This window comes from Salvia hispanica, chromosome 1 (genome assembly GCF_029641045.1).
Source record: "Salvia hispanica isolate PSC_SH4W2 chromosome 1, Shi_PSC_v1, whole genome shotgun sequence".
Classification (NCBI taxonomy): Eukaryota; Viridiplantae; Streptophyta; class Magnoliopsida; order Lamiales; family Lamiaceae; genus Salvia; species Salvia hispanica.
Window position 1 is genome coordinate 9884965 of NC_142692.1, and position 25198 is coordinate 9910162.

At 36.2% G+C, this 25198-nt stretch overlaps 3 protein-coding genes across 3 annotated transcripts; all 3 read left to right on the forward strand.

The window, feature by feature from the left end:
- The first annotated feature begins 733 nt into the window (after positions 1–733).
- LOC125224177 (fatty acyl-CoA reductase 3-like) lies at positions 734–4414 on the forward strand. The gene is made up of 10 exons (XM_048127536.2): positions 734–879; positions 975–1078; positions 1775–1977; positions 2161–2261; positions 2341–2539; positions 2664–2825; positions 3258–3339; positions 3606–3884; positions 3955–4082; positions 4161–4414. The coding sequence occupies exons 1-10, from the start codon at positions 801–803 to the stop codon at positions 4318–4320; spliced, it is 1497 nt and encodes a 498-aa protein (XP_047983493.1). The 5' UTR covers positions 734–800; the 3' UTR covers positions 4321–4414.
- Positions 4415–8759: 4345 nt separating this feature from the next.
- Positions 8760–9581, forward strand: LOC148933210 (uncharacterized). The gene has a single exon (XM_089059592.1). The coding sequence runs from the start codon at positions 8760–8762 to the stop codon at positions 9579–9581; it is 822 nt and encodes a 273-aa protein (XP_088915718.1).
- An 11983-nt stretch (positions 9582–21564) lies between these two features.
- On the forward strand, positions 21565–23143 carry LOC125217950 (large ribosomal subunit protein P2w-like). The gene is made up of 4 exons (XM_048119531.1): positions 21565–21700; positions 21822–21911; positions 22614–22843; positions 22958–23143. The coding sequence occupies exons 2-4, from the start codon at positions 21824–21826 to the stop codon at positions 22982–22984; spliced, it is 345 nt and encodes a 114-aa protein (XP_047975488.1). The 5' UTR covers positions 21565–21700; positions 21822–21823; the 3' UTR covers positions 22985–23143.
- Positions 23144–25198: the final 2055 nt, after the last annotated feature.

The window sequence follows — 25198 nt, forward strand, 5'->3', positions numbered from 1 at the left end:
ATTACTATGGAACGGAGGGAGTAATAAATAGTTAGAGTGGAGAAATAGTAAAGTAAGAGAAAGAATAATGTAGATAAGACTCTTTTCTACATTATTCTCTCACTTACTTTACAATTTTTTCGCTTTAACTATTTATTATCATTTTTACAAAACAAGTGCAGAAAAGTCAACGGGACTGCTAAAATGGGATGGAGGGAGTACTATTTATGATTTTATAGTGTGAGAATTGTGCGATCAGTGATTCAATGGATATAACTAAACAAAGGACACTGAAGGTGAGGTATCAACTGTTAATTAAGACATACAAGCATCTATATTTATAGTGTGAGAATGTGTAGGAGAAAAAGTTGTCACCGAACGAGTAACACATGCTGCGCCTGCCACTTATTGATTTATACACGTCAGAGTAGATTTGAACAAAAAACACAGTTATATAGGCCATCTGTATTGGTGGGGACTGGGGAATTAAGAATTTCTTATAATATTAAATCCCAAAGGAAAAAGAAAAGAAAAGAAAAGGAATAATAACTGTCCATGTAGGTACTTGTCGAGATTGTAGTAGCCGAACTACATTGTGTAAAAGATTAGATTTTGGCAGCATTTATTGGGTAGGTATACATATCAACTGTCGCAGCTACTATTAAAAGAGGCATGACTTACATGTACAGCTTACCAAATCCTTAATCTTAGCATTAAATTATTCAACCACGACTCTGTATATAAGAAGGCATCAATTTTCCATATTTGGCACCTCCAAATTTAATTCATTTCAAGAACTTAGCTAGTAAACTTTTTTTGCAATGGAAGAAAGTAAAATTATCCAACATTTTGAGGGCAAGACCATTTTAATCACTGGTTCCACTGGCTTTTTAGCAAAGAGTACTCTCTCGCTCCCTCTAGATCGAGTTATTATTCTCAATGCTTCTTGATTCTAATGTGTCTTTTTTTTTTTTTGGCTTGGTGATTTGATTCAGTATTTCTAGAGAAGATTCTTCGGTTGCAACCTAATGTGAAGAAATTGTATCTTCTAATGAGAGCGAGCCCTAAAATATCTGTCCAGCAACGTTTGGAAGAAGAGGTACGAAACCTTTGTTCAGAACAAATTCATTTACTTATATGCATTGCATGTATACAAGATCCTTTATTTTACTTACAAATGTATGTATTTGAAGTTTTTCATTATTATTTCCTGGCGACCATGATGCAAAAAGCATATAAAAAATGACTGAGCTAAAATTAAAAAAATTAATGGAAGTCAAAAAAATAGTAAATTGTGCTTTTCGTCTTTTAAACGATGTTATCTTGTAGAACTGCATCAGATTAGTATTCATGCATGCACCATAAGTTTAGTTGTTTAAGATTTTATTAGTTTAGTTGGACTTGTAGCTTGTAAGGTTGTTAAACTAGACTCCATATAGGTTATTCTGTTTAGTTGTTTTATTCATGAAGAAGTGAGATACGCTTACATGCGCTGTGGGCCCTCCAACAAATACTAGGAGTATTAGTTAATTAATCACCTTAATTAAAACTACTCACTCTAATTAATTAAATTTAATGACGCGCAGTCTTTATCTTAAGAAAATAGGGCTTCGATATGCCCCATCAACAATTTAATATTACCAATGAAAATATTATCAGAACTACACTGTCATTACATAACTGGACTTGAGAGTTTTTGGGACATCGTGTAATTAAGAAGTTTCAAACCATTCCTCAATTTGAATTTCTATTATCTGTTAATATAAATTTAATAATTTAGTTAAATTGTGTGTAGGTTGTGGGAACGGAGCTCTTCCGAGTTCTAAGAAAAGAACGTGGGGGAGATTTCGAGTCAATGATATCCTCAAAAGTTGTGGCAATATCGGGCGATGTTGGTTATGAAAATTTAGGAATAGTTGATGTACAACTTCGAGAGCAAATGTGGCGAGAAATTGATGTTATTGTCAACTCAGCCGCAACTACCAAATTTGATGAGAGGTGCGTGGGATATTTTTACTAAATCGAATTTAATAACAGAATTTTTTTAATTTACTTTTTTTTTTATTTTTATGGTTGAGCTAACTTCAATGGATACTAGCTAGATAGAGTAATAAACTTGGGATGTTGTTGAGTAATAAACTTGGGATGTTGTTGACTTTAGAGTTTTATTTTGAAATATAGGTACGACATAGCATATGGAATTAATTCGTTGGGGGCCATGCATGTTCAAGACTTTGGCACTAAATGTTCGAAATTAGAGATGCTTCTTCACGTCTCCACGGGTTCGTTACCCTCCCAAAAATTCCCATTTTAGGCTATAATAATATAAATGTACACTAATTTAGTTTTGAATGTATGTAGCTTATGTGCATGGCACTAAGGTGGGATTGATGCCAGAAAAGCCTTTTCGAATGGGTGAAACACTTCCCGGCGCCAAAATACCATATTTAGATATAGAAGCTGAGAAGTCGGTAATTCAGGAAAGATTAAGGTTTCTTCAAACGCAAAAGTTGTCTGAAAAAGAAATCACTCGAGCTATGAAGGATTTCGGCATCGAAAGGTTTCTTTAATTTCATCTGCTGGAACAAAAAAAAAACTATCAATTTGACTTTTAAATTACCAACCAATATTTGGATCCATGAATATACGATATTGAAAAATTGAATTTTGAATTGTATGAGCAGAGCAATGTTGCACGGGTGGCCTAATACATACGTATTCACAAAGGCAATGGGTGAAATGCTATTGGAGAGATCTAACCAGAATTGCAATGTAGTTATAATCCGTCCCACTATCATTACAAGTACTTTCAAAGATCCATTTCATGGTTGGATCGAAGGTCTAAGGTACCATATATACTTTTTCTCTATTTATCTATCTCTATGAACAAGCAATTACTCCACCCGTCTCATAAAAATATAAACTCTTTATATTTTCATATGTCCCATAACAATAGCATATTTCTATTTTTGGTAACTTCTTTTTCTCTAATGAGGTGGGTCATATTCTCCACTAATAATACTATAATTACTTTTTTCTTTATACCTTTCTTTTACTTTACCAATTGAGCATGAAAACCGGCTCGTTCCAAAAGTTTCTATTTTATGTGACGGAGGAAATATCATTTTAATCCAAGACGATTTAGAATAATGGATATACGAGGAAGTTTTTTTATATTATTATTTGATGCGCTTGAAATTGCATGTAATTTTATAGTACTATTATTAATTTTTTTCTCCTAACTCTGACTAAAGTTGGTGACCAATATGTGACAACAGAACTTTGGACAGCATCTTTGTTGCATATGGTAAAGGGAAGATCAAATTCTTCGTAGGTGATCCAGAGTCGGTAATTGACTTGGTAAGAATAAAAATGTTGTTTCTAGAAGGAATTCTTCTATGTATAGCTACTAGTACTAATTTATCTATTTGTAGGGGATAATTTCCATAGTAATATCAGATCATATTATCTGAATTTCACCTCTACACCTAATGTCAATAATTAACTTACAATTGTTAGTTTCGTTTCTCATTTTTCTACTTCAAAAAAAATAAAAAAAATAAAAAATGAAAGCTTCCATTGGATTGTTATATTAATTGTTACTATTGAAAAAAATAAAATTACAGGTACCAGGTGACATGGTGGTAAACTGCATGATTGCAGCAATAGCATCACATTCAAATCCAATTGGTGAAAAAGAGGGAATAAGAGTATACCAAATAGGTTCTTCAAGGCGTAATCCAGTGAAATACGATGAGCTTAAGTGGTTAATGCATCGCTATTTAGTTAATAATCCATTGAGTGATAGCTGCGGCAAACCTGTCAAAATTGGCCCTCCAATTATTATGAATACAATGGCCAGCTTTCACAACTATATTTCTTTCCACTACTTGCCATTTGTACAGGTTAGTTATTTTATTTATTTATTATTTGACTCATGGCTTATTAACTAATTATATATGTGTGGTTTTTCAGATGCTTGGACTGGCAAACACGATATGTTGCAACCTTTTTGAAAGTTCATACACCAATGCAAAACGAAGAGTCAGTCATGCCATGCGACTAGCTGATCTGTACAAGCCTTATTTGTTTTCACAAGCTATGTATGTATTTTTCATTAATCTAATTCTCTATTTTTTTTGTACTAGTATATTAATCACATGTTTATGTTTTATTGGCAGCTTTGATGACAGTAACACTGAGACTTTACGAATGAGAATGAGAGGAGGAAGCAAAATCGACACGGAATTATTCAACTTTGATCCCAAATGCATTATGTGGGATGACTACCTTTTGAACACTCATTTTCTAGGAATAGCCAAATATGTCTTGAATTGCTAGTTGTGTGATTATATATGCATTACACTCTCAACTTGGACACTTAATTTGTATCATTATTTTCATGTAAGGATATAAGTGAATGATATTTTTATTATTTTGGGAAAATATATATTTTACATGAAAATGATCCACACACCTCACTATTGGTATAATGCGTATCACAAACCATCAATTTTATCCTTTTATTTAAGACACATTAGTTTTTTTCTTGGATGGAACTATTAGTGAGGTTGAAGGGGACACTGAAACAAAGCTTGCAAAAGCACGCTATTGACTTGGTTGCAGTGGCAAATCAGGAATTTTAGATATGCGCGAATTGCGGGTAGATCTATTTTCTTCTATTATATAAATAAAAAATTCATTAAATAACTTTATTGTAGATTAAAAATGTAACATCCCGACTTTTCCTTTCTTTTTAATTGAACTCAAAAGGACGTTGAATGGGTAGCCGAAATTTTTTATTTAATCTTCATTTTTTTTACCGATTAAAAGAGTATTGAACGTTTAAGACGATCAAGAGGAATCATAATATATATTTAGTTTTGGCACAACACCAAAGTCTTGATTGCCAAATTTTGTGAAAGGAATTTTGATAAGGATCCATGTATTTTATGATCCATTTCCCAAGGAATTATCCATTTATGATGTTTGATCTAACAATTTTTGTGAGACTATTTTCAATTTCTCAACACAAAGCAAAAGATAATAAAAGATCCAACCAACAAAAATTGAATCTAAACAAGAATTGATGGAAGATTAGGAATGGAAAGCATGTGTATAATGATGAGATAAAAGAGCTACAACCATAGGACCTTGACCAAAACAATGGAAACAGCCCTAGGCAACCTTCATTAGCTCTATCACCCATTGGCTCCACTACTCAATGGATACACTCCATTGATGCATACCTGTACTTGAATCAATCTATGAAATTGAGACAAGCAACCTTCAAGGAAGGAATTGGATACATTCCTCAAAGAGGAAAAACTCACAAGGGAGATATCTTAATTCAATCACAATCTTGAATGAAAAATGACATTAAAAGATATTTATACTAAGGGTCCAAAATATGGAAAAAGCCCCACAAAATCTAAGTCTCGGGTGATTCACCCGGTCGGGTGAATTGCAGGTGCAAAACACTCACCCGGGTGTTCTCTTTGGACTCGCTCGCCATTTCGCCATTTCACCCGGTCGGGTGATTTTCAGATTGAAAACAACCGGCCGGGTGTTCCTTCTGGAACTCTCCGCCAGTTCTGCGCGACTTCTGTAAAACCGCCATAACTCCCTCATTCGGACTCCGATTGAGATGTGCAAGAAAGCCACGCGAAGCTGTTTCCAAGACGAAGACGATGGTGAAAGTTTCATAGCTTTCGGGTATTATCTCAATAGGGCGGTTGCCGGTTGAATCCAAATGTAGTTGAAATCCTTGACGCACGGCTTCCATGATTGTACCATCCCCCCTTTCTTGGAAAGGATTTGTCCTCAAATCCGAGCCTTCTCTATTCCTCGCATCCTCGGGATACCCTCTAGCTTTATTGAATCCTTGGCACGTCTTCACTCTCTTCCTTGGACCCCAATCAATCCATGGCTCACGTCGAGGTGAAGACACTTGACGTCTAGCACTCATGGTCATATCATCATCCCCTTCTTGGAAAAGAATTGCCCTCAAATCCGGATTCCGCACACCTATAAAATGAAACGAGAGCAAATCAAATATCAAAGTACGATGATAAAGATTGAGACCACTAATGGCTCTAAGAGACAATACTACACCAAAGACATTGTATGGACCTCTAAATTCATGTTCCCACAAGCTCAAAGCCAAGTCACAATGAATATGAGAACACAAATTAATGAATCCTTTCATGTCCAAATCCTACCCATAAGTAATCAAGACAAGCTCATCAAGATACCCTTCATACCAAAACTCAAATAACTTCACAATATAGGTACAAGATGTGAGGTCTTCTACAATAATCGTTCCACCAATAGGTAGGTTTTTTTTTTTGGAAATGGGTGATACGCATTCTTAGAATGCGTATTTTGAAATACGCATTCTAAGAATGTGTATTTGAAATACGCATTCTAAGAATGCGTATTTAAGCTCGGGTTTTTGTTCGCGAAAAAAAAGAAAAACGGAGTTGAGAAACGCATTCTAAGAATGCGTATTTCAAATACGCATTCTTAGAATGCGTTTCTCCCCTTCATAAAGTTAGTCCAGAACAGAATCGGGCAAAAGCGCCCTCTGCGCGAACTCCAGCCTCCTTGCCCACGAATCCCTTCCAAGAATGCCACATTTTCGTCCGATTCTTGCATAAATCGCCCAAATTCATCTAATTGTTTCTCCCTCAAGGTAAGTTACGTGCTTTCTTCTTAATTTAGCATTATATCCATAGTTTATGGTGAAAATTGTGATTTTAGGGTTTGTGGCTAAAAATAAAAATTTTAGGTTGTTGGTATAAATTGTATGTTCAATGTGTGTTATTAAATACTAAGATTTGGTAAGTAGTGTCTTTTAAATTGTTAATTTGTAAGATTTGGTATATAGTTTATTTTTAATTATTTAAATTTTGAGATAAAGTTGTGTATGTATTGCAAGATTATGGACACAGAATCTATTTGTGTCCTTTTATATTGGGATGGAAGAATAGTACAAATTGGAGGAATTGCTTTGTCTTATGAGCCACTCGTGGCAAATGCATATCTTGTCTTAGATGAGTTTGTTCCATATAATGAGTTGGTTAGCAGAATATGTGATTGCATTGGAATCAATGTGAGTGAGTATATGATTAGTTTGACATGGAAACGTGCAATTCAAGTGGGTAATGGATATCACTTTGTGGGCGTTCGACTTTGCGATGCATATATGAGGGATATGTTTACAACAGCTATTCAATCAGGTCAAATTGAGTTATTTGTTGACTATCAAGCTAATTTAGCACAACAACGTACTCCACATACGGTCGTTGTCTATCAATCTAGAAGGGGACAACGACAAGTTCAAGATAGAGTACAATATGATGATGAGTCATCTGGACATAATGAAGTTAGTCACGATCCGACTAATGTTGGGGATGATGGGCATGGTTTTGGGGATGATGGGCCTGGCTTTGGGGATGGTGGGTCTCGTTTTGGGGATGGGGGACTATCTCCCCATAATGAAGTTAGTGACGATTCTGAATCTGAAGATCTTGTGTCAGAAAAATCAACAACCCCACCTGAATTGAGTGAAGAATTAGAAGCAACCCAAGATGCATCCGACAATGAGACATTGAATGTGCCTCGTAGGTACGTCCCAGTAGTCCCGCCAAGTGAGCAGGAGTATGAGCATCCAGAGTTATCTTATTTTCGTACTCTACCGACGACAGAAGGTAATTACTATGAAAGTAACCATGATGATTCCGAATCTAGCAGTTGGTTTTGGGATGAGAAGAATCCTACACGGATTGGGTTAGGAACCAAATTTGATACCAAGCTACAATTGAAGACTGCTGTTACTTTGTGGCATTTGGAGTCATCCACAAAAGAATACTACGTGGTGGAAAGTAAACCAACAAAGTGGAATGCGGAATGCAAAACTCTGAAGCCACCCAAAGAGTCGGAGAGCACGAGCTCAAATAGGAGACGACACAATCAAACAGGTTGTATTTGGAAACTTCGAGCAACATTGAGGAAGCACGACCACAAATGGGAAATCAGACAATGGACTGATAGACACACTTGTGTAGGTAATCCCAACTCCAGGGACCACGCCAACGTCTCATCAGATATGGTGGCTTTGTGTGTTAAGCATCATATTCTAAAGGACCTCGGGTATACGCCTAATTCCATTATTGAGGATGTGAAGCAAAAGTATCATGTTGAAATATCCTACAAGAAAGCATGGTATACCCGGAGGATGGCTATAGAGCTTGCTTTTGGTGGATGGGAGTCATCATTCGAAGATTTGCCTAGTTATATGATTGAGTTGCAGAAGCGCACATGTTGAGTGGCATCATGATGAACGACATAATACCGAGACACGAAAGTTTTTCAAGTATGTATTTTGGGCATTCGGGCCGAGTGTGGAGGCTTTTCAGCTTTGCAAGCCAGTGCTGGCAGTTGACGGAACTCATTTGCGGGGCAGACTCAAAGGTAAACTTCTTTGCGCTATTGGATTTGATGCAAACAAGAAGTGTTTACCTGTTGCTTATGCAATTGTTGATAATGAAACAAGTGATAGTTAGAATTGGTTTATGAAGTTAATCAAACTTTATGTTATGAAAGGCGATAGAGATGTTTGCATTATATCTGATAGACACACAGGAATGTTGAATGCAATGGAGTCTGATATATGAGAACAACCACCTCGAGAAATACACTGATTTTGCTTAGTATATGTACGAAAAAATGTGTTGCAGCATCACAAGGGTGTGAGGGTGAAGGGTCTAGTATGGAAAATGGGGATAGCCACAAAGGTGACAAAATATTTCAGGAAAAGACGCCACCTAAGGAATGTTAGTCCAGAGGCAGTTGAGTACCTTGGGCGTATTGATGCAGAGCAATGGACAATGACATACGACAAAGGTCGTAGATGGGGTGAAGCAACGATGAACATGGTAGAGGCATATAACAACGTCTTGAAAGGAGCCAGAGATCTACCTATTAGGGCTTGTATCGATTTAACATTTTGGAGAACAATTAAGTGGTTCCAAACAAGATCAACAGAAGCGGCACAATGTCAAACTGATTTGACTCCATGGGCGCATGACAAATTGACTGGAAATGATGCAAGAGGCCGAAAACATGTGGTTAGACGAGTAAACATCCATGAGGGCAGGTATGATGTCTTATCTGAGGCACAATCCAAAGGGAAGGGTGGAAACTCTTATAAGGTCATGTATTTGAGAAAAATGTGTAGTTGTGGGAAGTGGCAGATGTGGAGGTTGCCTTGTTCACACGCTGCAGCAGTTGCCAGAGATCGAGGAGATAACATTCTACGCCTTGTGAGTAAGAACTATATGAAGTCAAATTGGGTGAAACAATATTCTTTTGGTTTTCGTTCACTTAGGCATCAGGACTATTGGGAGATACCACCATGGACATTGGAGTGTTCAGAAGGGCAATTTGTTCCTCGTTCTCATGGTCGATATAGAAAGGCAAGGATACAAAACCAGATGGATGAAAATGAACCTGACCAACCCAGGCGACAGAGGAGTTGCAAGATCTGTAGACAAGTAGGGCATGAAAGGCGTAATTGCACAACGGGGCGCACTGTGTGATTGTTTGTGGGTTGTTGTTGAACATTATTTACTACTATTCTGATGTTGATTTGTAGTTGAACATTATTTACTACTATTTTGATGTTGGTTTGTAGTTGAACATTATTGCTACTATTTTGATGTTGGTTTGTAGTTGAACATTATTGCTACTATTTTGATGTTGGTTTGTAATTGAACATTATTTACTACTATTTTGATGTTGGTTTGTAGTTGAACTCGAAGGCCTAGATTGTTGGCATATTGCAACTAAAAACTGATTAAAATAGCTGTCATTACATTACATCTAATTAAACCAAATGTCTAAACTGTATACCACCACAAACTACTTGTACCCACTTGGTGTAAACTTGTTTGCAGCTACCCCTTTGGATGTACGCGAGGATGTTCTCCTAGTAAAGAATTTTGTTATAGTCCGCGCCAATCCTTTACTGGAGGAAGCTGCCCCTGACTCCTTACGAGCCGGCTCCCCAGACTCATGATGAGCCTTTGTGCGTGACTCGCGCCAAGCATCATCATCTGAAGCTGCCTCCCGTGCCTCATCTTCCTCAGCATCATCATCCACTTCAGCCTCATCCTCCTCTGGTGTCTGTAATCTGACTCCAAAATATTCATCAAGATTAACATCAGCATAACAATCGTCACCCATCATCTGTGAAGAGGATCCAGCATGCCATCTGCGATAAACCTGCATCCCGTCTAGACCCCGGTCCGCCAATACGGACACCTCTCCTTCCTTCGCGCTTACCTTTTTGAATGATTGGTCTTGTAGTGTCAATCGCTGATCGCTGGGTAGGCACAAAATCAAGACATTCAGCCTCCCCACATGTTCTCATACAAGACGACACCATGTTCAGAGCACGTTGGATGTCCGGATGATATGCCGTCTCAGATCCATTAAGGCAATGGTAGACATTGACCAACGTCTCCATCTGCACATAACAAGTCATTTTAGTAATGATAATGCATTATAAGCACAATGATAAAAAAAAATACTTATTACCATCATCATATGTGTAGAGGCAGTCTCATGGATGCCTGGCTGGCCATGGATGCCGGGTCTAGTAATGTAAGTTACAGTGATGGTCCGAAACCAATTCATGTAGCCCGTATTCGAGGCTTCTGGATACACCCGTTGTTCTATTTCTCCCCGGTTCCTCCAATATTGAATGTAGTTAGCGTGTTGAGCTACCCAATTTGTAGTTGACTTACCTCGCCGCGTACTTTCCCATCTCTCAAAAACGTGGAATTGAGTCTCATTAGGAAATATTTGTTGGGGGAATCCAAACTGTCGCGTAACTCGATGACCCCAATGCGGCTCCACAATATGATAGCAAATGAGGTAGTTAGTGCACCCCCACACATTCATCCCACGCTTGCACTCATCTGGTAGAGGACGGCCCAAATACGGCTCCCAAATAAACTGAAAGAAAAAGGTTAATAAAAGTAAAATTTTCAAGAAAGGAGATTATGAAATCTTTTAAAAGTGGCACCTGATTGTCATGCAAATGAGCCAACTGTTCCCTATAATAACTTTGGACATGTAGCGGCGCTCTACCCACATTCAATCGCCCCCTCCAACTAATTATTCCAAAACAATAATTAATTATTCCAAATAATACGAAAAAATTATAAACACGAGATATAGATAAGTTATTGACAAAGAATAAAGATTTAACTTACATTATGCCACAGGGTGTCGTACCATCATACTCAACCCTATCAACAATCTCAGGTCGAATATTGGGTATCCTCTCCCAGGCCCACATCTGTAGAAGGGCCAATGGGCCACCGATATCTTTCCTCTTTTGACACGAAGCTTCACAAAGATAGTGATATAAAGTGGCAAGCGCTGCTACACCCCAACTCAGTCGTGAACACTGATCCTTATCAACTAGTAACAGAATATGGTGGAAAGGATTTTTTCTCCCCAAAGTGTCTGGGATGATCAAACAGCCTAGTAGGAGTAGCACAAATATACGTGCATGCTGCATGTAATAATGCTCAGGTAGATCGTCGTCAAGACGGTGGCGAACAACATCCTTCAGTGTAGAGGCATTAAATCCTCCCAACTTCAACTCAGCCTGACTAGGTTCAATACCCAAAAGCGACAAACACGTTTCCATCCAGTACTGCCTTGGGTGGTTCACTTGTGGAAGGATAACGGGTTCACCATCGACCCTTAAACCCCAAAGCACCACGATATCCTGAAGGGTCACTGTAGCTTCACCAACTGGAAGGTGAAACGTGTGTGTCTCTTAACGCCACCTCTCAATCAATGCCCCGATAAGTGAAGCGTCCAACATTTTCGGCTTTCCACAGTGGTATATGCCACCAAAACCCATCCGCTCTATATGCCCCAACACTCGGTCATGCATTTGAGCTTGAAAAATGTTATTATCCAATTTGCGCGGTGGGAAGGTGTCGGTATCATTCTCAGAGATTATGCTCTCGGTTATGTGATGCGGTTGCAAGTAAAGAACGCTCGGGTCTTCGGGACCACAATACAAAGGATCCTCCCCAGTTGATGACGATGCCATTGCTATACCTAACAAATATCAATACAATAGGTACCTTTTATATAATTGGACAACACAATTAGTTTCATAATCATCATCTAAACTAAGAAGAATCAGTTACAATAGATAAAATCAATGGAGTTCTACCTTGTATATAATTGGTCAACACAAATAGTTTCATCCACCCAAATTCAAAACTTGTATACAATTGGACAACACAATGAAGACATCTACAAAAATGCACAAACCCTAGGCAAAGGAAAATATGGATAGAGAGAGAGGTATACTTAACCGTGGGTTGCGGGGGACCGGCGGCGGCGTCGGCGGACACTCGACGGGATTGTCGGCGCCGGGCGGCGGTGGCGGCGTCGGCGGAGAGGCAGCGGCGCAGGGCGAAGAATGCTTTATGTTCTCTCTTTCGCGAATGCTTCTGCCCGATTCTGTTATGGACTAACTTTATGAAGGGGAAAAACGCATTCTCAGAATGCGTATTTTAAATACGCATTCTTAGAATGCGTTTCTCAACTCCGTTTTTTCTTTTTTTTTTCGCGAACAAAAACCCGAGCTTAAATACGCATTCTTAGAATGCGTATTTCAAATACGCATTTTAAGAATGCGTATCACCCATTTCCAGAAAAAAAAAAAAAACCTACCTATTGGTGGAACGATTTTTGTAGAAGTCCCCATTTATAGAATTTTGCCGTCATAAACCAAGCCATTAGGTATAAAGTTATTAACAAAAAGACCATAAAACATCCCAATTCAATTGAACGGTTTAATGGACATGCAATAAAAGCAATCAACATGCCAAAACACACATGCCCCAGGCACCTTGTTTCTATTTGGCTCGATCCTTCCCATACAAATGATGCCCAAATTATTGAACATCTTGACAAAAGATTTGGCATTCTCATCAAGACTAGGCATATATAAGAAAGGGTCCTCATATGGTGCAAAATGGAAAGTTATCAAGAGAGGTCTAAGCACAAAAATCTTATTCGCACGCTCATGCAACGAACAATCATTTTCAATCATTAACACACCACTCTTGCTCAAATAAAAAGTTATCTTCCACAAATTGACAAACTCTTGGTCAAAATATAGAGGAGGTTAATCACAACACACATCAAGTTTGCAAGAAGAATTATCATTCAACAAACAAAGTTCATCACAATGGATTTCACTCACTTGCTTCAACAATTTCAAAAAGTGGCCAAAAGCATATGCACAATGTATCCATAAATCTTTATGCTCCACATGTATGATAAGCACAACATCATGCATATGTAACTTGTGTAAAGTCATAGTAAGCATCATAAGATTTTTATCAAAATAGGCCTTACACAATTCCTCCAACAATATAAAAACAAGACCACAATTATGGGAACAATGCAATTTTATGCCCATATTCACAACATCATCCTCAAGAGACATATGAGTGGAAAAATCTTTCACAAAACGGCCATAGAACACTCCAATCCCATTGAAGGGTTTAACCACCTTGCAATGAAAACATAGCAAACACCAAGTTCTAAAGTCACTATCCATGTCACTCTTCTTGGTCCTACTATTCTCATCCGCACACTCATGAAGCTCAAAATTACCAACAAATGAAAGCTTAGGCATCTTAGCATAAAAGGAAGTCATTCCAACATTCAAGGTAGATTTCACAAGAGAAATTTCATGTCTATCACTTGGATTTATCAAGAAAGGATCAACATATGATGTAAAGATAGATTTAGCATTCAAAGACTCAAGCTCATGAGACCACTTTTTACACAAGTCATCAATAACAAATCTATCAACACAGAGGGACTTCTCTAGTGTAATCATATGCAAGGGAGCATCACAAGGAGACAAGGATAGTGCACTTGAACCTTGGGCAAGGAGTTCATCCACTTGCCCTTGTTCCTCTTGGTCCTTCTCCGGGGGCATAGTTTCCAAGCCATGTGCAATTTGATATTTCACTTCCATGTCTTCAATTAAATTTCCTACACATTCATTAACACAAAAAGACATAGAAGAAGTGTTAGTGGGTAAATGACTTATTTTCTTCACCAAGGGCAAGAGGCAAAAGATCATTTGGTGCCCACCCAAGGTTGGCCTTAGAATCTAACAAGCACCCTTTACTCACTTGTGCTTGTGGTTTTTCTCTCATTTGATATTTTTCTTTTCTCCACCCCCACCACTCTCTCTTGACTTTTGCACCACACACTCTTGTCATTTATCACACTCTCTTGGTTTTTTAGACTCACTTTCACTCTCAAGCCTTTTCTCTCTCTCTCTCTCGTTATTTTTCCCTACTAATTTGGTTTAAGCTCATCGAAGAGGAGACATTTCCATATACATCATGAGGCTTATGTGAGAAATGGAAAGAAGAGGATGTAGTCAAATGACTTGATGAGTTACCTCTTTGGTTCGTGTCAACACCACCATGTAGGTAGGTAGGCCTCAATCGAGCTCTATATGAGACTAGCCTTAGAGATTAGTAAAAATAAGAAAAAGAGATTTAAAAAGCTAACTCACCCCAATGTAGTATCCCAACCCCCTCAAGTCACTCACCAATGTCACTCAGTAGGTTTAGAATATAGTAGGGCTAGTATCACACACTCTCGATCCAATTCCCACTCGTTGGCGCCAGGACAACTCAATCAAGGTATACACCTCAAGAACATATGGACACCAAATAGTAAATATCAAAGTAATAATGACTAAGCATATGAAAGCAATGAAGAAAAAGACTAAGGAAGACACACACACCAAAGAAAACAAGACATTGGATGAAGCTTTTTGCTGAAATTTGGCTAATCTTTATGGATTTTTTTGGTATTGTTCCCCACGCCCAATTTGGATGAATTTTGGTGGATATATTCACAATCAAGTATATATCAAGGGAAAAATATTCATATATAGTCAGATTTGATAATTGGATAGGTTTTGTATGGTTTTCCCCAACTATGTCAAAACAGGGCAATGATGTTAATCTCCAAAGTTAACTAGGCAAACGAATGAATTTTGATGAAATTTTTCAGGTAGCTAGGACACATAACATAGATCATACAAACCAAATTTCAGCTTAATCCAAGCACATTTGATCAATCCGATCATCCCATAAAAAATAGAGCAAAACAAGGAAAAAAATTAAACTCAAGGAAGCAATAGATCAAACACCTAATGGGTACTAGGCTCTAGATACCAAATGATAAGGATCCATATATTTTGTGACCCATTTCCCAAGAATTTTCCCTTTGATGTTTGATCTAAAGTATTTTTTGTGAGGCTATTTTCAATTATCAACACAAACAAAAGATAATAAAGATCCAACCAACAAAAATTGAATCTAAACAAGAATGTATGGTAGATTAGAGATGGAAAGCATGTGTATAATGATGAGATAAAAGAGTTATGACCATAGGACCTTGACCAAAAGAATGGAAACAACCCTAGGCAACTTTCAATAGCTCTATCTTCCATTGGCTCCACTACTCAATGAATACACTCCATTGATGCATACCTCTACTTGAATCAATCTATGAAATTGAGACAAGCAACCTTTAAGGAATAAATTAGATACATTCCTCAAAGAGGAAAAACTCACTAGGGAGATAACTTTAATTCAATCACCAATCTTGAATGAAAAATGACATTAAAAGATATTTATACTAAGAGTCCAAATATGGAAAAAGGCCCACAAAATCTAAGTCTCGGGTGATTCACCCGGTCGGGTGAATTGCAGGGTGCAAAACACCCGCCCGGGTGTTCTCTCTGGACTCCCTCGCCATTTTGCCATTTCACCCGGTCGGATGATTTTCAGATTGAAAACACCCGGCCGGGTGTTCCTTCTGGAACTATCCGCCAGTTCTGCGCGACTTCTGTAAAACCGTCATAACTCCCTCATTCGGACTCCGATTGAGATGTGCAAGAAAGCCACGCGAAGCTGTTTCGAAGACGAAGACGATGGTGGAAGTTTCATAGCTTTCGGATATCATCTTGATAGGGCGGTTTCCGGTTGAATCCAGTTGTAGTTGAAATCCTTGACGCACGGCTTCCATGATCGTATCAAATTTAAATTCAAGAAATAAAGAATTTGTTTCTAAAAGCAATTGGGCTAAAGTTAATAAAAGAAAATTTTATGCTCTGTATCTTTTCGGAGTCCAATTGTTAAGCTAATTCAGTTATATTTTATCAATTCCTTCTCATCCTAGGCGTGGCTTTTCTTCCCCACTCCACGCGTCCCCATTCTTCTCTTTGTTACACGTCGCAATTCTCACCCCCAATTTTTCCAACTAACTCGCGTATAAAACTGAGAATTGAGAGAACAGAGAACAGAGAGACGAGAGTTTCTGTCAATTTTGGAGTGGATACCATATCTTCAAACAATTCCTCCCTCAAGAAAGGTACAGCCCATCCAGCTTCAAAATCTCTTTTCCTTCATCATGTTCACATAGAAATTTTGTATAAGTTGCATAAGCTGTAATTCAAGCAAGAAATCCAACAAAGGCTTGAAACTAATGGCATGTTTGGTAGGGGTGATAACTCATCTAGGGATGAAATTTTATGAACAAAAATGACATTTTTGTTCATAAAGTTCCATCCCTAGATGAGTCATAACCCCTTCCAAACATGCACTAAACCGATAACTAATAATTCGAATGACTCTATTTCAATAACTGCAATTTAAGGATAGAAACGAGATTTAAGACTTAACTTTGAAGTCGAGATGGCCGATTGCTGCCAAGCAGCGACGCAGCGGCGCCTAGCAACGGCGACGATACCTCACGGTGGCAGAGAAATAGCGCAAATCGACGGCGGAGGTCCTCAATTTGGGTGTCTAAACTTGGGAGCAAATTTTGGGGTGAAAGAGGGAGAGAGAGAGAGAGTAGGCGGAGGGGAAGGAGCTGACTTTGTCGAGCTCACCTCCGGCGAGAGTTTCAAGGGTGGTGGCTGGCGGTGTTGGCGCCGCTGAGTGAAGCTGCACTGATTTGCTTTGTTTGGGGCGGAAGAAATTATTGAGAGAGAGCGAAAGTTGATAGAGAGATACGTGAGTGAACAGGGGAAGTATATCAGTCTGAAGTCTTGATTCTTTGGGCTATGTTTGAGCTCAAATTGTGCGAGAAGTGAGTTGGACTAATTGCTTTAATTAAGTAGGCCAATTCAATTAAAGTCAGAAAAATTCAATTAAGCATGGCTCACGAGATTTTAAATCAAGGTTCTAAGTTATTAATTCTTGGATTAATTTTATTAAATCTTGAGACATTTTTTTCCGAAATTTCTCAATTCTTTCTTGAATAATCAACTCTAATAAGGGATTAAGTTCCGACGGAGTTAACAGAAACGATTAAACTTCTGATTTAATTGCTAAGGAATTTCATAAATTTCCTAAGGATGAACGGATAATGGAAAGAGATTAATTAAGAGCATGCATTCTAAGTAGATATTTTCTCGAGTCTGATTAAGTATATGTTATTGTTTTCAATGGGCTATATCTACGAGCAAGTTAAGGTCGGAGTAAGAAAAGTCAAGTTAAGGAATTTAAACGCACGAGGTGAATATTTTAGTTATGCAAATGATATTGTCTTGCCATAAATGATTTATTTTATGTGTATGAAGCCTATCTATTTGGTTGGAACATAAGAATCGAATTCGGGTCCGAGTGAGGGTGGTGTCCCTCCTCGGATTAGTGTACATAGGTGACCGTTGGAAGGTGACCACCTTCCACGACACAAAGATGATATAAGTGGAGGCTGTTGGGAGGTGGCCACCTCCCCTGCTGGAGAAAGATGTAGGTGACCGTGGGAGAGCACCATCTCCACGGGCCATGGCACTTGGTGTTCAGATATGGCAGAAGTACATAAAGAACTTAGATTGATCAATCGAACTTTAGCTCACAAAGAATTTAGTAAGCTCGGGCCTTTTAAGCGAAAACTCTCGAGTGTTACTGTGATGGCATGACAATATTTTCAACGTATATTTCGGCATTGTGTTCACTGAGTATCTTTGTACTCAACCCTGCATATATTTCTAAATGTGCAGGTTGAGCAGTGATGATGGAGAATACTAAGCAGAGTTATGATTTCCCTTTTATTTTAAGTAGAGACTCTCGGCGGTGCATGTCTCCATACATGTGACCGTGTTCATTCCGCTGCATACTAAGGTTCTAGATAGCATCGACTGTCATTCCATACTCTGATAAATATCTATATATAAATAAGGTTTTTGAAAAGTTGAAAAGCAAGATTTCCATTCAAATTCTAGTGATGAAGTGTTAATCTGAAGTTGTTTCCTTTTATTTCTAAGTAAATATTCAGTCATTGTTATCCCTATTCTGTTCCCCTCCTCTTATTTCCCACCTTTAGTCATGGTTTCCCGTCTTTGCTATCCCTAGCCAAGTGCGGTCGTAACAAAAAATGAATTATTTTAATTTCTAGTGTAACTACTTAAAAAAGTCACAATATAAAATGGAGGTTCTTATCTAAAAATATAAAATGGAGAATTATATTTACTTAAGCTAACCCAAAGTTTGAATTATTTAAAGAAATAGAAAAAACAAAATGTGTAATATTTTATATGATTTCAAATATGATTACGAAATAAGAGCCATAAATAATAAAGATATGGTGTGCCTCAGGTGCAATCAGATCAAAGCTGCACATTTAGTCGAGCATTGCTAGTTCGCTGGATCCATTTGTTTGCAAGGAAGAGTCAGCAGAATGTTAGATCGTCTGTAATATTAGTGCAGTAAAATGCAGATATTCCAGAATGTGGTAGTGGATCACAAGTTTCAGCGCCTCCAAGTCAAATGGATGTGATCTGAACATTTCTATATAAGCTTGGAAGAAATTTGAAGAGAATTAATCAGATACTCTGCTTGGAAGCTCAGGTTTGATACTTATGAATACAACTTGTATAAAAATGTCATTTAGTATTTTGTTGCGTTGGCTGATAGAATAGGATAAATATTATTTCGATATTATTTGTGTATATAAATGCCTTCAACACGCTACTCAGTCTTATGAATATAAAAGCATCATAGTATCTCTTTAATAACTTTGTGCCTGTATAATAATGCATAAAATATTGGTGTATACTCCAACATCAAACCATTACCATATTGTACATCTTTCTTGATTTCCACACCCCATGTTCCATTCATTTGTGCAGTGGCGTATCCACTAAGGATTGTACCCCCAAAATGAAATATTAGAATTATATATTGTATTAATAACCAAGTTAGTTCTTTGGCCCAGCGGTGGAATCTTCCTTTACCAAGTTCGGAGCCCGAGTTCGATTCTCATTCAGTTCATAATTTCAGTCCTTTTTTCTTGTTACTCCGTTTAGTTTCCTTCATTTTTTCCGTATTTTTCTCTTTCAGTTTTAAGTCTTTTATGTAACTATTTTAGCAATCTAATAAAAGATTATGCATTTATTTTATTTCTTTTCAAATTAGGTAATTCTCTTGAAAAGTATTTTAACTATTTTTAATGAATTTCATTTTCTCTTCTAATGCGTCTTATTTTGTACTACATATATTTCTATTTTAAATTCATCTTATACATTTTATGCATTTATATTTAAAAAAAATTTCTTATCTTATAAGCATTATGCATTTAGTTATTTTCTAATGAATTTTAATATTAACTTTTTGTTTTAATTTATTCTATTGTATTTTATTTGTTTTATTTTCTATTTTTTTAAATATTTGAAACATTGCTCAAATAGCCAAATGATGATTTATTGGTAAAATAACCCAAAAAAAGATAAATTATTAAAAGATAACACACTATAAATGCTAAAACAATTTATCTATAATATATAAATGTAAGAAAATAATGAATGTCATTTAAGTAGTAGTAACACTAATTTAAAAATAATTCACATCTATATACAAAAGTATAATCTTAATTGAAAATAAAAATAAAAATTTTGAGAGAACAAATTAAAAGAAGAAAAAGGATCGGATATTGAAGATTTAAATCGCTATAATTATTTATCGTACCCCCAAACCGAAATTCCTGGATACGCCACTGCATCTGTGTATGTTAATTACAGATTTTTATCATTTTTTTGATAGATTGCGTATGATTGTATGACAGATTCACAATCAAACTAAAGTATTCCATCCGTCCCACGTTAGAAGTCACTTTGACTTTTCTGCATTCATTTTATAAAAATGATAATAAATAGTTAAAGTGAAAAAATGATAAAGTAAGAGAGAAAATAGTGGAGATAAGACGAAGTATATAATACAAACCCAACACTCTATAACAAATAAGGAGCGTGGATCTCAGAATTTTGAAGGTAGTATTCATATGTCAATATCATGTGAAAATAGAAGGATGTTCAGAATTGAAGGCGATCATACATGAAGGTGAAAAAAATAGATTGAACTTCCTTTCCAAAATGACAAGTTTTAGAATTACTAATATAAAATACTAGCATTATAGTAGTATGTCATTTATAAATTGAGTGAACTACGTTAATAGTCCCTGATCTTGTCGAAAAATGCACCAATGGTCCTTAAAATTTTTTTATATCATATTTGGTGCCTAAAAATTATATTTTTGGTACCTGCCAGTCTTTTATACCCCTCTGCATTAAAAAAATCTCCTAAATGCCATGGAGGGCATTTTCGGTATCTGGATATTACAATTTTGATACCTCTTCAATCTTGCAATTATTTTGAAAATACATAAAAGCACATTTACAACAAAAAATATTTTCTATGAATTATTTCACTTAAATTTTTTAAATAATTATTTGAATAACGCATATATTCAGATTTATAATGAAAAAATTACTATAGTTCACTTTAATATTTTTATTAAACAAATGTTACTGGCAAGAATTCGCTTTAATTTACGTTAGATATAATTCACTTATATTTTAGTTATTATATTTTAAAAATAATTTTCACTATACTATATTTTAATTAGCATAACATTTAAATATTAAAGTAACATTTTATAAATATAAAAGTACTGCTACTATAATTCACTAAAATATTTTTTCATCTCAAATTTAAAAAATTTAAGTAAAAATAACTACCACAAAGAATTTTCTATAATTCACTTTAATATTTATAATAAAAAATGTTATTATTTAATATAATTTTTTCTTTGCAAATAAATCATAAAGCATCAAATATTATTTAAATGAAAGTGAGTTTATAAAAGAAAATGATGATGAAAGAAAAAATGAAAAAAATTAAAAAGATAGTAGAAAGGTCCAAAATGTATCTAAATTTTAAATATTCATACTTGTGGTGCCTAGGGTTACTTTAGTCTTATCGTACTAAAAATGATATAAATTTTTTTCAGAAACTATTAATGTATTTTTCGACAAAATCAGGGACTATTAGTGCAGTTCACTCTTATAAATTTTATGGAGTAATCTAGAATTGAGGTACCCTTCCCAAAATGAGAAGGCTTTAAAACTACTAAGAGAGATATAATCCCAAACTATCGGCCCAAAACGTAAGCCCAATCAAAGTGAACCCTAAACATTAAAAAACTATCCTCGTCTATATAAGACAATCCTGACGTCGGAACTCAAAACCCTAGCTCTACCTCTCAATCTCTGATCCACGCCTCCACCGTCCTCCAGGTAATTCTCATAATTAATCTTCTTCAGTTTAATTTCGCTCTTTTTCTTTCTTCAGTGTATATGTATTTTCTTCCTTAGGGATTCCGAGCAATAATTATCATCTTGTTTGTGATTCTGATAGATATGAAGGTTGTAGCAGCTTACTTGTTGGCTGTGTTGGGTGGCAAAACCTCCCCCTCTGCCGATGATATTTCCGACATCCTCGGCTCAGGTTGATTTCTACTCTTTTCGTTTCTCTTTTTCCTGCAACTCTACTTTCTGGTTCAACCACCGAGTTTCTGAAAAATACTCGTATTTTCCCCCACAAAATGATCTATTTGTTCGCGCACTTAATTTAGGAATGTATGGATTTGCTCCTGGAGTCCTGGAATTGTTTATATTTACATGGCTTATTCGTCTGTTATAGATTTTGGAGCTTGTGTTCTTAGCTGTATAGATTGTTGTGACAGACTAGATCGAAGATCACTCCTCTTATAGTCTAATAGAGCAGTTGTTGAGTTGGAATAATTTGGTTTGTTCTATTTGCATTCATCAAGGATTCCAGGTCAATCTTTGCTCTATACATTTAAATATAAAATTCCTCTGCAATTTTGCCTAAGTAAAAGTCATTGATGTGTATCTTGATTGTTGCTCGCTTTTAATATGGATATCCATGTGTATGCCAAGTTGTTCATATTGGGTGAGGGGTGTGGTTATGAAGCCTTAAATGTTTCAGATATTCTGTTTGTGAATTCTGGAGATTTGCACTTGCCAATTTTGCATTTGTAAACAAATGCAGGATCATTGCTGATATAATTGGCATTGGATGGTGTCATTTTTGAAACATTTTTCAAAGAACGCAATTCGGGACTTTGTTTTAGGTGTTGTGTTCCATTTATTTGGATGCTGTGCTTATCTATTATTTTTGTTTCAGTTGGAGCTGAGTTTGATCAGGAAAGAGTTGAATTGCTTCTGTCCCAAGTTGCCGGCAAAGATATAACTGAGCTGATTGCAGCTGGAAGGGAGAAATTGGCCTCGGTACCTTCAGGAGGTGGTGCAATTGCTGTGTCGGCATCATCTGGGGGAGGTGGTGGCGCAGCACCTGCTGCGGCTGTTGAGTCCAAGAAGGAAGAGAAAGTGGAAGAGAAAGAGGAGTCTGATGATGTAAGCTGCAAAAACTTGTTAACTTTTTCCAAACTATGTGGATGCATATAGATTCCTTGTTTGCAACTTCCTGGTATTTTCATTCTCGTCTAATTTTTACTATTTCTTTTGCAGGATATGGGTTTTGGTCTCTTCGATTAAGAAATTTGCAATCGCCTTGCTATGCCAATTGTCAGTCTTTTAACTTCATTTTAGTAGAATATTATTGTTTATGGTTTTGTTTGTTGGAGAATATTTTGTTTACTTCAAAGAACCAGTTTCACAAGGAAGAAATTATACTCTCTCTATTTTGAATTTCAACTGTTTTTGAATCAATGTACTATGATTCGTATTGGTTCTCTTAAAAAGGTGAATATAAAACAGATTTACATCCTTAAATGTAACTGACCATGCCCTTATTAACTTGGTTTGTGGGAAATGTCTTCGCAAATTGAACATAAGTACATTGTAGGCTTGTATTGTGATTTGTTAACATGTTGTCGGCAATTTTTGTTAAATAAATTGATCATCTCTGGAAATGTTTTTGTTAAGTTCAATTTGTTAAGTAAATTCCATGTAAATGAGCTTTCACATGTCTTTTCTAATTTATTTTGTTATTTTTGTTACGTAATTATCGTTTAATTTCATTGCTATGGTATTAGTTTATGGCATTATTAAACCAAGTTTGTATGTGTTTCCTTCAATAAAACGTGGTATTTCAAATCGTAAAAAGGGGAATTTTCTGAGGTAATTCAATTCATTATTAATTTTGGTGAATTGCAGACTTTTTTTCAGTTTGACCACAGCTAATTTTCCTTTGGCAGAATTTGACTACTCTGTCTTGTCCGGAGTGAATTTTGAATCAAACAAATACAGGGAGATTTTTTTTAATTAAACAAATATGGAGAATTGAATCAAACAAATACGGAGAGATTTTTAATTGAACAAATATGGAGAATCCCGATAAAGAAAAAATGGTCATTTTAAAATAAAATGACTCATTCCAAAGTTATATTCTTAGAGCATGTTTGGTTGCCCATTCGAGTGATTGAATACTGTAAAACTCTTATTTTATTTTCTAATGAATAAAACAGATTATTTTTGTCATAATGTTATTATGTTTTACATTTAATGGATGTTAATGCATGTTTAAATGTATAACTTAACTTAACAAAGTCTAAGTCTTTGTTTTAGTAGACTGGTTGTGGCGTCGTCCACTTTAAGGTAACACGGTCAGTTCTAAACAAAGAAAAAGATGAATTTCACAACCTAGATGGAATTTGACTATCCATCGAGAAAGGTTGCAATGTCAGTCCGCATATTTCTAAGCCTTACTGAAATAAGATGACATTGGTGTGGTATAGCACTGAACGGATCTAACAGCAAGACTTGTCCTTGGGCTATCTACTGAAAGGCGGGGTCTTGATAATATTTGTTTCTTAATCAATGTAGGTTAGCATTGAGCATACAGTATTGATTATGCATTACTTTGACTTATCAAATGGTGCGGGTTTTTCGTAACCCAATTATCCTGATATATTGGGTAGTGGTGATCAATATCTAGCGGTGCTAGAATTGCTATTATATTGAATCGTGCGTGAGGTGAGTTTCGTTTGATAATGTCCTCAAGAGGAGCGCGAAACAAGGTTTTATTATTCGGAACCTAGCTAGTTGGAGTTTGATTACTCTATGAATAATAAATAAGCGTTTCATGCTAAGTCCACTCTTGAAATTTATAAGAAGTTAATTAATTAAGTCAATAGCAGACATTAATTAATTAATGGACATTTTAATCTTAAGCGCGGGAAATGAAAGTTAAACGGAAACCCGGATTATTTGTAATTTCGGATTTGGATGGGGAGAGTTCAATATTACTTCTGTAGTGGCTACTCGTAATATTCCAATTATAACTTATATTAAATTGTGGGTTCAATTTAATTAGTAAAAAGTAAATTGGATGAGCCCATATCCAAAACCTTTCATAGATCCCTGTCTGGGCCCAAAAGGAACTTAATATAAATAGGAGAATAAAGGAGACAGAAATAACACAATTTTATTTCATAAAATTTTCGAAAATTTTCGGCCCCCTAGCTGAAGGAGATTTCGAATTCCACTCCTATTCCCTAAAGGATTTCTTCTGTCTTCTTTATTTAAGCCCTAGTATTCTAGTAAGACCAGCCCACACTGATATTGGAATACAGTTCGGGAACCAGAGAGAAGATTTGTGGTCTAGTATTCAAAGCATCACGTGGAGAAGGAGCTAGCCATCTTCAATTCTTTGGAGAATTAATTAGGTATTTTTCAGCTCCGTAGAAAAGCATGTTTTAGGTTTCAATATTTTTAAAGCATGATTAATTCAAGTTATGAGCATGATAC

What these genes read in the sequence shown, in the direction of transcription:
- LOC125224177 (XM_048127536.2), top strand. Translation starts at nt 801, where the DNA reads ATGGAAGAAAGTAAAATTATCCAACATTTTGAGGGCAAGACCATTTTA. An exon ending in ACTACCAAATTTGATGAGAG is followed by an intron (nt 1,978 to 2,160) that starts GTGCGTGGGATA and finishes TTTGAAATATAG; the next exon opens with GTACGACATAGCATATGGAA. An exon ending in GCTTCTTCACGTCTCCACGG is followed by an intron (nt 2,262 to 2,340) that starts GTTCGTTACCCT and finishes GAATGTATGTAG; the next exon opens with CTTATGTGCATGGCACTAAG.
- LOC148933210 (XM_089059592.1), top strand. Translation starts at nt 8,760, where the DNA reads ATGGGGATAGCCACAAAGGTGACAAAATATTTCAGGAAAAGACGCCAC.
- LOC125217950 (XM_048119531.1), top strand. Translation starts at nt 21,824, where the DNA reads ATGAAGGTTGTAGCAGCTTACTTGTTGGCTGTGTTGGGTGGCAAAACC. An exon ending in TTCCGACATCCTCGGCTCAG is followed by an intron (nt 21,912 to 22,613) that starts GTTGATTTCTAC and finishes TTTTTGTTTCAG; the next exon opens with TTGGAGCTGAGTTTGATCAG. An exon ending in AGAAAGAGGAGTCTGATGAT is followed by an intron (nt 22,844 to 22,957) that starts GTAAGCTGCAAA and finishes TTTCTTTTGCAG; the next exon opens with GATATGGGTTTTGGTCTCTT.